The following is a 13,669-nucleotide window of genomic DNA, read 5'->3' as shown; positions in this document are numbered from 1 at the left end:
GGGGGCAACATCAGTGTCAGGGAGCGGACTGTGTGACCTGCCTGGTTCCTCTGCCCAGTAACAAGCCCAAGCCCGGCGTTAGGAAGATCAGAGTCCTCAGCAAGTCAGACGGAGGAGGTGAGCAGGGTCCCCAGGGTGCCTGCAGTGACTGCAGACAGTCACAGTGGGTGGGGGTGAGGATGCAGACCAGAAAGCACTTGCCACAGATCCCACCACCCAGTCCGTCCACTGGCACTAGGTTTACAAAAGTGGCTCCACTTCAACCCTAGTGGCTTTTATTTGTATCTGTTCCTTGGTGGGAAGTCAGTACACATGCACGACACATCTTCATTCTTTTCATGTCTCTCTCATCTGTCGGTCCCCTTCCCATCTGTAAAAGATCTCTGTTTCCTTTTTTTTTAGTGCCAGAAATTGAACTCAAGACTTTGCGCTTGCCAGGAAAGTGTTGTACCGCTGAGCTATATCCCTGGCCGCGTTTCCTGTTATTTATGTTCTTTTTAGCTCTTCAATTGTGTTTATACTTTGCATTGCTCATATAAGAGAAACCACACAGTATTTAAGTGTGTGTCTGATTTATTTCACTTAACATTATAGTCTCAAGATGAATCTATTCTCCTGCAAATGACCCAAATTGATCCTTCTTTATGGCAGAGTAGTGCCGCATTGTGTGAAAATGCCACATTTTCTTGATCCATTCATCTGTTGATGAACATAGAGGCCACATTCAGGATTTAGCTATAGTGAGTGGTGCTGCTATAAACCACTGTAACATGGTGCGCATGGACCACGGTAACATGGTGTCTAACTTTTTCAGGAAGACACCTAGAAGAGAAATAGCTGGTGGAATGCAACTTTAGTTTTTGTCTTTTGGGGATCGCCATGATGAGTTCTTTCCTGGTGGTGGTGTTTGGGTGGGAAAGGTCAGGACAGGGCAGGGAAGCACAGGAACATTGGGGTGATGAGCTAACATGTGTACACTTACTCAAACTTCCTGAGTTGCGAGCTGTACCCATGAGCCATTAGTTGTAACCGGCTATACTTCGGTATAGCCTTTAAAGGTAAAGGAACGGGGACCAGGGACACTGGGAATCGGAGTGCCAGCGATGAGCGCAGTTGCAGAGGAGAAGACACCCCGCTCTTCTTCCCCAAGCCCGGTGTCTTCTTAATCAAGTCTGCTCATTTACTGACAGGCTGGTTTTCACTCTCAGCAACTGAGAAATCCTGGACTCCAGCTGCAGAGCAGTAGCAGGTGCTCCACTGTGCTTCCCACAGCCCCCAGTGAGTCACTGCTGCAGGAAGACCTCAAATCCGGGGACCCTTCTGGGCCTGAAGCCACAGGCAGAGCTGAATGGGTGGTGTGAGTGGATCCTCCGTGTGCTGGGAGCAGGGGACCAACAGTAGTCTTGGGTCAGTCCCACCTGGGGGGACCAGGAAGTGTGGTCACAGAAACTTTAACCCCACTTCTCATGGAGTTTTTTGATTCATAATTAATTGGTGGTTTTTTAATTCTTTCTCCCTTTTGTTCCATCGATCACTTGAGTCTCTTCCTTAAAACACTCATCAACATGGTTGCTAATTTCCTCATTTTGATATAAGACAAGATTTTCCTCTTTTTTCCTTGTTCCTTGAGGAGCCCAATACCTGGATCTCAGACCCTTTCTAATTCTCCCCATCCCATCCCAAATCACAGGCCAGAGGTCAAAGCCAACGCCCCTGCAGCAGTCCCGAACACAACGTTCAGTGTATGTCGGTGGCCTGAGGTTCTGGTGTGAAGCCCAGATCCCTGCCGCGGTCTGCATGACCTGATTTGCCCCACTTACGACTCTCTCCCAGCCACACCCCGCCTCCTGTCAGGGTCTCTCCTGCTCTCTCTCCCTTTGCTCCAGCTACATGGGCTTGTCTGGGTTGCTCCCACAAAACACTGCCTCCACCATTGGGGCACTGTACACTGTCGTCCCGTTCCTGGCCACCGCCACCCTTCCTGTCCACCTCCATTCTGTCCTGGCCAGTCTCACTTCCTCAGGGAGTCCCTCCTGGACTACCACAATGAGCCCTAAGATACGCACCTTCCTCTCACATCTGCGGCTTCACGCTCAGTTGTGTGATCTTCTATTATCTCACCTCCTAGATCCTGAACTCTTAGCAGTCAGGATTACGAATATTTTTATTCTACTATGGATGGCTCAGTACGGTTGCCCAGCCATATTTTTGAAGTGATGAATGAGGAGATGGATGAGCCTCACTTCGTGATTCACTTCTCACGCACAGTCCTTACTTTCACAGGCATTTTAGGCACTGCTGTGGGCTATTTACAGGAGTTCCCTCTTCCCTGTTCCTGCTTAAACCGTGTTACCAGACACTTACTGTTTTCCAGTGTTTCTCGTTTTTCTGAGTGCTGAGATGGATTTGTAAAGCCCATACAGAAATCATAGCTTTGCCAGACACTAACGCTACCACATTGCTATAATCAAAATTGGATAGCTTCCTGAAGAGATTTCGAAAGATTTCAAAAATCTCCTTTCCCTCTCTCTCTCCTTCTCCTTCCTTCCTCCTCTTCTCTTTTCCTTCTCTTTCTCTTTCTGGTTCTAAGGACTGAATCCATCACATGCTGAACTACACCCCCAGCACTTGATTTATTGTTATTGTGAGACAGAGTCTCTGTAACCTGCTCACACTGGCCACAAACCTGGGATCTTCCTGCCTCAGTCTCCTGTGTAGCTGGGATTACAGGTATTTGCCACTAAGTCGGGCTTACTGCCTTTAAAAAAACTGATTTTGCACTCGGGAGGCTGAGGCAGCAGGATCATTGAGAGTTCAAGACCAGTCTGGTATACAAAGTGAGCTCAAGGCCAGCCTAAACTGCATAGCAAAACTGTTTCAGAAAAGACAATAAAATAAAATAAAAAATAAATAAAAAACTGATTTTATGACACCTTAAGTAGCAGTGGTTGAGGTTTTTTTCAGTCTAATATTGCTTATCCAAATGCTACAATTTTTTGCTCAAAATAAATCATTACAAGTTATCTCTAAAATATATTGTTAAGTGAAAAACATCAGGTATGTAAATGTTTGTTATTCTATCAATTGTGTGTGTGTGTGTGTGTGTGTGTGTGTGTGTGTGACAGAGAGAAAGAGAGAGGGAGAGAGGGAGAGAGGGAGAGAAGGCTATCAGTGGTTGGGAACTGTGAGATGCAGATGGTAGGAAGCCTTGTTTTCTAACTGTATTCCTTTTCATACCCTTTGAATTTTTCGCCCTATGCATGTACTATCTACTTAAAAATAATTGTGAAATTTTAAAAATTGAGAAAATATGAGATACTGTAAAGATTCAAATATAAGGCAGCATCTCCTTTTCTGAGGATTAGCTGGGAAATGGTCACTTGCTGTGAACATGGCCAGTACACTCAGGGACAAAAGGAGGCGGCTGCTGGGCTGGGTCTCAGTGTGCATGTGGCAGCCACGGCACTGACTGTTCCGATGCAGCAGGTAACAGCTGAGTGATGGAAACACAGCTTTTCTCGGGGTTCAGAGAACAGCCCGGCTCCCAGCTCCGGCTTGGGCGAAGCACAGTGAGCAGACCTCATGTTCCCTGCAGGTTCTGAGGGGGCAGGTCCGATATTTGCATGCTTTTAGAGTTGTGTCATCATCCTGCATGGACAACTTTACACTCATTTCCACATTTTCAGGTCAAGAACTTTCACCTGAACTGAGGTTGTCCTACCTCTTGCTTTCATTCTGCACACATGGAAGGATTGACCAGGAGAAGGCTCCTAAGGTCTGGTTCCTTACTGAAAAACTGTTATAAGGGCAAATGTATAAAAATTTTATAGTAGAAATTAAAAAGCAATCAGTATTCTGTGACTACGTTGGGACAGATACACTCATGCTGCTTTCCACATAATTAGACTGCTAAGTTCAGTCAGCCTTGACTGTCTGAATCTAGCTGCCTCTTCCAAATAGCTGACTAGGTCAATCTGACCACATCCAGATGTAATATCTGTGTTTTTCTACTTAAAATATGTATTTATCTATCAAGAACTTTGTACTTTGTGCCCAGAACAGACTGGCCCAGTCAAGGGTCGACTCAACTCTACCTGCTCTGCTCAGACCCCCTCCCTCCCAGAATGTTCCTGTCTAATGATAAACAATTATTTTTAAGTAAATCTGCTTAAAACAAATCTGCCTGACAACATATGACTTGATTCTTACAATCCCTGTAACCAATCATGTAATAACCAGCTATCTGTTTTGTGTTTCCTGCTTGCAAACTGTATTTAAATTGAACTCAAAACTGACTCAGGGCTGATGATTTGGAACTGGTTCCCATCAGCCTGGTAGCGCTACATGAAAGTCATCTTCTAAACTCCTTGGTGAGGAGTGTTTTCCTTTTGGTCCTGGATTTTTCCTGCAACACTGTAATTAAATGCTTTGCATTTTAATTAAATTTTAAGTTTTAAGTTTAAGTTTCCAGATGATGACCCGGACCACAAAAACATGTCCCCTGAGAGTCCTTACAAAAGCTGATCTCAGTTTTTCCTCTTTTTCTCTGAAAGTACAGGGCCTGAGGTCAGCTTTCCCATGATGCTAACAGTGTGCAGTTCCACCGTTCAGCACCTGGAATAAGATTCCCACCATGGATGCCTGATGTGGAATCCTCCTCTCCCAGAAGTATGCCTCAAGCAGGTGACCTGCTACCTGCTTGCAGAAAGTACCATCCAATAAAAATAGCTTCTTTCAGAGCCATGAGGAGCAGTGTAACACACCCACACATGCCGCCTTTCCCAACATCCAGGTCTGGTGTCAGCATCTCTCAGAGAAGCTGGCTTTCAGTTTTCTTTCACTACTGGGGACGTTAAAGTTAGAAAAATTTCCAAAAAGAAAATGTAATTAATAGAGTTAGGTTCTATTCAGAGGAATAGAGACTGACCTATTTTAGGCTAGATTAACTGAAAAGGAGTCTTCTTGGTTTTCTAGTGGCTCTTTCTACTTTCTTACAAATACAGGTAGTGCAATCTCAACAAGGATAGCAGGGTTTTTAAAAAGCCACACTTGTGCAGACACTCATGCCCAGCCACAGAAAGGCAAGGCTTGCATTCCGTGCTGCCACCTAAGAGATCTGCTTGCTAAAGTTTGTTAGGCCTGGGCTGAGGGTCCTGCCTGTCATTTCAGTCCTTTCCTGAGATTTCCCAGTGAGGGTTCAGCAGGGCCCATATGCCCTTGCTGCTGTTCAGTTTTGCTTTTTATGAATGGTTTTCTGGTCTGCCCGAAAACCATCAAGTTGTCCTCACAGTCCCATTATTTCATTTCTTGAGTGAAATGCATCTTTTCATGCTGAGGCTGTCTTTACAAAGGGAAACTCGTTCTTCTGAGCATAGTCACAGAATGATGAAAACTTCATTTCCTTAAAATAACTTAGTGATGAGCCTTGCTCTTTCAGTGGTAAGAAAATAAATAACACTTCGCAGGCACCAGAAGTACAGGCTTGACATGAATCATCCCTTTCTCCTAGAACCAATTCATTCCTCTGTAATGATCTCTCGGTCACCCAGATGGATCTGGACTCAGGACCCCCAATCTGCCATCCTAAGAAACAATGCCCCTGACCTCGAGCACCCCTCGACCTCGAGCACCCCTCAGCTCCACCAGTTTCAGTTCTTTGAAGCAGAAACCTTTGAAAACTTCTTTTCCACCACAGAAAGCTTCATTCACTCATGGGTCCTGAATGCTCACTTATATGGATGACCAACTGTCTGGTCCCTCATGTCCCCTCCCCTCCTCAACATTCTCCCACACAGGGAGGACTTCGGTGTCTCCACTATCATCAGCATGGCCAGTCCCTGTCTTCTCCAGTCACTGGGTTTGCGGCGGCATAGAGCTGAAGCACAGGTGAAATTCGCCTTTGCTTGCTCATTCCAGGGATCCCTAGAACGAAGTTTACTGACCTTCAAACTTGCTGCTTTCCTCCATTAAGCTCTTAAAGGCATCTTCATGTTGTAATCGAACTTTCCTTCTCTCAGAAGCCAGGTCATGTTCCACACGATCTTGTTCAGTCAGGAGTCTGACTGGTTTTAAATGAATCTAGAGAAAGAAAAGCATTGGTTTTTCATTGCCTGTCTTGGTTAATTGTCTCTCATTGCTGAGACAAAATACCTGAAGCCCAAAATTAAGGAAGGAAAGGTTTATTTAGCTCACAGTTTGTGGAGGTTTCAGTTCATATTTGGCTGGCTCCAAGGCAGGGTGGCACATGGCAGAGGGCAACCATTCATGGTTGCAGAACATAGCAAAAGCAACAAGAGCAAAAGGGAGGAGTGGCTGCAAGCAGCCTTTTTCTCTCCTTTACATTGTATGAAAACTATCTGCCCCAGGGCGGGTATAGCTCTCATACCTATGAATCAATCATAAACTCTAAAAGCCCACCCCATGACTGCACGAGGCTTTGGGAGGATATGCAGACACAAACCATAACATTGCCTTTTTCTTTTTTGGTACATTTTAGATGGACGTAGTGACAACATTCTTCAGAGGGAATTTGTATTTGTACATGGTATATCTTGCTGCTTCTTTTTTCCCCCATTTTCATTGCCTTGTTAAATTTTAAAAGCACACTGTACATTTCACAAAAATAAATTATACAGTGCATGATTGTGTGACTCATGCATTTAAGGGTATTTTCACAGAACATATACTGATTAAATTTTTCCTTACATTTTTAAATTTTAAAAAATCAGCATAGGATTACTTATGCTTTCAGGTAATAAAGATGTACTTTAAAAATTATCCCTGTTTATTTTCCTTTTTTTGTGGTGCTGTGCTTGAACCTTGGTATCCCTGATTATTTTCCTCTATTTAAAAAAGTTTCAACAGAACTAGAAAATATGAACTTCTTTAGACCGATGAAGGAGGAAAGGGACTGTGATGCCCCTGAATTTTTATCAAGAAATGTTTCCTATCTTTTGCAAAAAATAAGACATCAAAGGGAGAGAATAGAGAGGATCTAGAGAAACTATCTTGCACAAGAGCTATTCCCAAGTGAGGATTTCATCACATGGGAAAAACATTATCTGCTAAACCAACTGACAGGATCAATGTTTCAAAACAAATCTCTAAGTGACCTCCAGAAACCTGGACCTCTGGTGCCACTGTACTAAGGGCTCAACCTTTTCCCCAGATGGCAATCAGCTGAGCAAAAGGACACCTGGTTCTGGTCCTGACCCTTGGCCCAGATAAGCATGAAATAAGCCAGTGATTCATCCTAGGCTGCTTAAGGGCCCAGCTCCCCTGGACCACATGTCCAACCTGGTCAGGAACGTACAGACTGACACGTTTACCTCTCTACAATCTTGTTTCAGCTGTATTGCCAGTGAGCTGTAAAAGGCTGCTTGGTGAACTTGTGCTTTGATTGTCCTGAAACCAAGGCACCTTGCAGATATTTTGGTGAGCACTCTCTGCCTATGTGAGAGGTAAAGGACCCTGTGAGCTCGTGTCAGCTGAGGTGGAACCTCTCCGATGTTGACCTGTGCCTTCTATCTCCTCCAGCTTCCATAAGCCTGGGATGAGCGGAAACCATGAACCTTTCTGTGTGCAGTGATCTGATCCGTGACTGTTGAATTGAGACCTGTTAATCATTGCCAATTTTGTCCTGGAGTACTCACTTTACAGAGAGATCCAGTGGCCCTGTTGGTTCAAACCAAACTATTCCTTTTGCATGGTGCTTTGCTGCTGCTCAGAAGTGCTACTGAACAAGAATGTTACCAACTGGGAAAGAAGTTAGTCTGGAAGGGTGCTTCATAAGAAGGCCACTTGAACCACCAGTTAGGGGGACACTGAAAGGTGCTGACTTCTCAGAAAGACCACTGGGACAGCTCTTCATTCAGCAGGGACTGGGCTTGGGTGTGGGAGTCACACATCTCTGGAGCAAGGAGTCTAAGGCCAGGGTGAGGGGAGGATGGCCCTCTCCTCCGTCTGAAGGTGTGGGATGGCCATGCGTATGTCCTCTTGTCACTTGCTATCTGCTATGGGAACTCTGCATCCACTCCTTAATCCTCTCGTTATCCAGAGTTTAGAGATTTGGAGAGATTCCAGGAGAAACAGCGAATTGTGAGACTTATGACAGTGTCTCAGATGTTCATGAATGTAGGATCCTTGGGCTGCTTTGTCAAAGCACAGATTCTGCATCATGGCCATTCCTTCTAGGGTAAGATGGAGTCTCAGTGTTGTTTTAATTTCTCTAATGGCCAGCGACTGAATATTTCTTCATGAATTTACTGGCCATGTATACTTCTGAGAAGTGTCTATTCATTTCCGTTGCTCATGCTTTGATTGGGTCTTTACTGGGGGGAGGTCTCTTTTGCTCCTACCCCTGTGATTCTAACTCAGCACATCCTGGTAGGGCTCAGAAAGCTGCACTTGAAGCACTGCAAGCAGCTGATGGGAACTTTGGTTTGGAAGCAGCAATGGGACAATGGGAGTGTCACCTACAGTGTGTTTACTTTAGGCCTGGAGTGGAGGGCACTGAGTGTGCATGACAGCCAGGCATCCAGGAGGACGGCCCACCTCTGCAGTGTGCCCAGCAGAGGAGCGGCTGGTGCTCACAGCCTGTGGGAGCCGCATAGGAATTGTTGCCTGGCCAGGGTGCAGTGGAGAAGGTGTGGAAGGGCACGGGGACCTTGGCCACTTCCAAGCAGAGCTGCAGAAGCCCCATGCACAGACCTGGAGCTGCCTTGGAGGGAGACCTTTACATTCCAAACCAACCATGACATTTAAATAATGCTCAGAGCAAATGGGGTCCCCACCCCAGGCTCCCCAGCCCTGCACAGGCATGGAAATGAGGACACTCTTGCAGCCTAGTGAGCGGTGTGGTCTGGGCTGGTGGGTGGCCAGGCATGCACATCAGAACTCTGGTGCTCAGAAGGGCGTCCCCCCTCAGGTGCCCCAAGACCTAATTTTCAAAGTTTAATTAATTTAATTTTTAAAGTTTTTAATTTTTAAAGACCTAATTTTAAATTGCTGTGTTATTGCAATTTTTAAAGTACAAATAACTCAGCAATTTTGACATTTTTCCTCTGGATATAAGAAAATGATTGGACCCAAACATGCAACTAACTGCTTGCTAAATTACGCCTGCTTTTAACATTTTCTTTTAACTTGCTTTTGAGTTATATAACTGTTGTAGGCAGCTGAGTTAGATAGAAATATCCTAGGCAGTCAGACAGGGCTAGGCCCTCAAAGGAGCCAGTGTGGAAGACAAGATACCTTGCAACTGTGGGAGAGACAGGCACTTCTGCTGTGGGCCAGACCTCAAAACAAAGGATTAAACAAATGCAAACACATACCTCCCTAGGGATGGACATCAGGGACTGATATTCTAAGTAGGTCTCTATCACCTTGAGAAAGCCAGGAAGAGTCACTAACCCAACCCCTACAGGAAAGGCCCTTGTTCTGCATTCTTGCTGCTTGCTACATGACTCGAGTCCCTATTTGATCCTGATATAATCAATTTCACCCTGACTAGTTATGCTTGTAATTTATTGGTTGACCATACTTTTGTCCCACCTCATGCCCACCTTGTGATTTCCCATTTTTCCCCACCTTAGACCCGCCTTGCTTTGTGGTTTTGTGCTACAGAAGTCCCTAAAAAAGACAGGTTCCTGGGCAACCCACCTGGGCCCCCTTCTGTCCCTCTCTCGGACAGAAGCTTTCTTTCCCTCAATAAATATATTCTGCTCTTAACCTCCATTGTTCCTGAAATTCATTCTTCAATTTTAGGGAACACAAACTCATCCCAGATATCTTTCGGGTTGGGAGTTTCTTTCCCCTATGTCATAACTACAAAAGAAAAGAACTAAAGCAGTAAGTAGTATTTCTGAGAAAGTGAAATGGCCTTTGGATCATTTAAAACTGAATATTTTACCTGGTGCAGCAGTGCACACCTGTAATTTCGGCATTAAGGGAGGCTGAGGCAGGAGGATCCTAAGGTCTAGTCCCAATTTAGGCAACTTAGTGAGACCCTTTTTCAGAATAAAAAATAAAAAGGGTGGGATATAGTTCAATGTAAAGGCCCAATACTGCTAAAAAATGTAATTTTTTTCTCTTTCATGAATTAAGTATGTCTTCTCTCCTCGAAGGAGCTTACTACTTAATACTACACTATCACAGACAGATTTACAGTGAATATTGGTGAATAACAAATTTTGAGAAAGTGAATCTCATGATAAGAAACAATTCTAATGCAGTTATTCCTGAGTCCCTGAGTTACATGAAGAAATAGGGCTTCACGTAAAAGGTTTACCTTTTTTTCTCCAACTGGCTTGACCACAAACGTAGAGAAAGCGACACTAACAAGTTTCTCCGTGCCAGTGAGCGTGTCCTGAACCATGACTTTGATACTTATCTAAAGCAAAAGAAAAGAAACAAATAAACTTCCAGTCATTCAAATGGCAAATTCAGTTGCAGCAATCAAAATTTGGTTATGCACTTCATCAATCTTGGCTTTTGTTTTTTACAATGAAATAGCACCTTAATTAATTTTAAGCAATACTGTTCTTTCAAAAATGTTATACAAAATTGGACAAATACTTTTTCCCTGACAATAGGAAATTTATACATTTAGCATGAAAAATTGTGGGATCAGATTCCTCATGGTAAGTATTATCAGTAGTCCGGTCACCCAGAGATAGATCATTAATCTTTAGGTGGATTTTCTTCTAGTTATACACATAGATGTTATATATATAATGCTATATGTATATAAAACATATAATGTTAAACCTATAAATATGAAATATATAAATGCATATATATGTATACACATGATAAAATGCTCATAATGTGTTTAAAGATTTATATTCTAATTCTTATAATTTGGCATTATGTGAGAAGCATTTTCTAGTCTCCTCATTGGTAGACTATCTTATGTGAATCACTGAGCTGTATCATAGTCTTATGTGAATGATAGTCTTATGTGAATGACTATCTTATGTGAATCACTGAGCTGTATCAAAGTAGTTTTAACCTTTATACTCTGCTTTTTACAACCAGGACAGCCTGGGCAGGACTCAACTATGTTATGCACAGCTGGGCTTCCTTGTTCTGTTTTTCTGGAGCAGTGAAAAGGTGGCTGAGGCACTTTGTGAGGACGCAGCGCTGGACTGGACCCCTGCCCCACCCTCGTGAAAGGCCCCGAAGTTCGTCTTCCCTCAGGTTTGTACTGCACAGGATGTGGACATGCTTGGGAGGTGGTCTTCAGATTTAAGCGATACTATCTTCCTTGTCATGGACAACCTCAGGCATCTTAGTGCATCACAACGCAATGAGCGATAAAGAACATCCATTTCTACCTCTATATCAGGTACATTGTGTGCAGAAATAACAACCTATGACTCATTTTAGGGCACTTAAAACACAAATTAGTACTTGCATGATAAATTCTAAGATAACTACATGTGCATTAACCACATTTAGCCCATCTGTCCCCAATCCCCCAACTCACCCTCATGTTACGTAGGTTTCAGTTTAGAGAAACAGTGAATGGAAAATGAAATGAAATATCTAACAGAGTGAAAACAAGCAAAACCTAAGCCAGGGGAATTTTGCTGTACCATGCAAGTAAGGCTGGAATTACATACCATAAAAGCAACTAGAAAACTGGACAAAGTGTAAGCAACTATTTTCACACATAGGAAAATGGAAGATGCAAGACTGTGTTCCCAGGGAATGGGACACAAAGGAAAGGAACACTGCCTTTTCCAGCTCCCACCTGCAGGTAATTCCTATGATCTATGATCAGGAAGGGAAACCTAACTTTGCTGATTGGAGGAGCTGGAAATCAAGGTGATCAAGGCAGCTATGGTGAAGCATAGCAGAGGGGAAGAAGCTCCAGGAAGAAAAAATTCCAGAAATATGACAGTAGGTCTCCTTGGGTCTTGGGGCTGATGCCAGTCTGAGCATGCGCAAGGTGAGACCTCAACAAACTTCAGACAAGAACAACTTCTGATAAATAAACAGTGTAACAAGTTGAGCCTTCATGCAACAGCCCCACCTCACTGAACATGCAATGCACACACACACACACACACACACACACACACACACACACACCACAAAAGATGCTAACTTAGAAAAAGGATCAAATTACCCTGGAAGAAATACTATTGTAAATCTTCCATAAAAGAGGTCAAAATGGACCTGTGGGGGTCACACTAATTTGGAAGTAACATCTGCTTGCTGCAAAAAATCGGACACTCTTCTTACAGAAATACAGCAAAAATCTCACTGAGCAGGGTAAAATTCAGTGTTCATCATTGAATAAGAACCTGATTAAACACAAGATAATTATTAGGTACAAGGTAGTAAAAATATAACAAATGACAGAAATGATGGCATTAACAAAAAAGGACATCAAAGCGTCAGGTACATATGAGACCAAGAATACACAAGCATGAGTCAACAAACATCGTGTTAAAGGGCAAGGCAGACAGCAAGTGCTTCAGCTCTGTGTCCACACAGCCTCGGTCACAGCCATCCAACTCTGTGAAAGTAATGTGGCAGCAGAAAATCCTGACCATAAAACAACAGGTATGGCTGTGTCCCAATAAGATTTATTGATAAAAATACACAGCTGGCCCACAGCCATTGTTTGCTAATTCCATATTAGCATAATGCAGAAAGAAATGCAAAATATAAAGATACTCAAGTGGGGCTGAAAAATAAAATATCTGAAATGAAAATATGCCAAATAAGGCTACAATCAGATAATATGCTGCAGAAATAAAGACCTGTGATGCTGAAGGCCATTATATAGGGGGGAGGGAAGAGTCAAAAATACAGAAAAAAAATACACAACATCAGTGACCTGTGAGACACTAATCAACAGTCTAAAACTCTAAACTCCAAAAGAATACAGAGCACAGGGCATAGAAAAAAAGTGAAGACACAGTAGCTGAAAACAATTCCAAATTTGTTAAAAACTATAAATCTACAGATCTAGTAGCTAAAAAATAAACACCAAGGGGCTGGGGATTTAGCTCAGCGGCAAAGCGCCTGCCTGGCAAGCGCAAGGTCGTGAGTTCGGTTCCCAGTACCAGAGAAAAACCAAAAAAAAAAAAAAAAAAAAACAACAAAAAAACCACACCAAACAGAATTAATTGTGAAGGTAATCATAAGGTATATCATAAACTGAATTACTGAAAATGAGTAGCCAGAGAATACAAAACAACCAAACTTAAAAAATACACACATACTATGGATGAGGAACAAATATAAGAGTAACAACAGACTTCTTGGAAAACTATGTAGGCCCAGAGATGATGGAGACATATTTTAAAGCACTGTCAGAGGGGAAACCACTGTCAAGTCAGAATTCTGTTTCCAGGGAAAACATCTTTCAAGTATGACAAGGAAACAATGGCATTTCCACACAGATAAAAGCTGGAAAAATTCACCACCAGGTTTACAGCATAAGAACTGTTAAAGGAGCGTCTTCAGACAGAAGGGAAATGATACCAAGGGGAATTTGGAGAAGCATAAAGACACAGAGAGAACTAGAAATGGCAAGTATGTAGGAAGGTAAAACATCTATTTCTCTCATTTTAAATTTTTTAAAAAAGTGACTCTGTAAAGCAAAAATAATAACTGTGTTGTGGGACATGTAGGGTGTGTGCAGACAAAAGGT

General features: G+C 43.1%; 1 protein-coding gene across 1 annotated transcript in view; it reads right to left on the bottom strand.

Annotated features, from left to right (window-relative positions):
• The window catches only part of Acot12 (acyl-CoA thioesterase 12), a 43,314-nt gene that overhangs the window by 16,553 nt on the left and 13,092 nt on the right, over nucleotides 1-13,669 (bottom strand). The window contains exons 4-5 of the mRNA XM_005382310.2: nucleotides 10,289-10,390; nucleotides 5,943-6,078 (exon numbers count right to left, since the gene is read on the bottom strand). Coding sequence (XP_005382367.1) covers nucleotides 5,943-6,078; nucleotides 10,289-10,390 — 238 coding nt within the window. The remainder of the gene's footprint in view (nucleotides 1-5,942; nucleotides 6,079-10,288; nucleotides 10,391-13,669) is intronic.

Source organism: Chinchilla lanigera, unplaced genomic scaffold (genome assembly GCF_000276665.1).
Source record: "Chinchilla lanigera isolate Chin_1 unplaced genomic scaffold, ChiLan1.0 scaffold00017, whole genome shotgun sequence".
Lineage (NCBI taxonomy): Eukaryota > Metazoa > Chordata > Mammalia > Rodentia > Chinchillidae > Chinchilla > Chinchilla lanigera.
The sequence above is the reverse complement of the archived record's forward strand: the minus strand, read 5'-3'. Positions and strand labels throughout refer to the sequence as shown.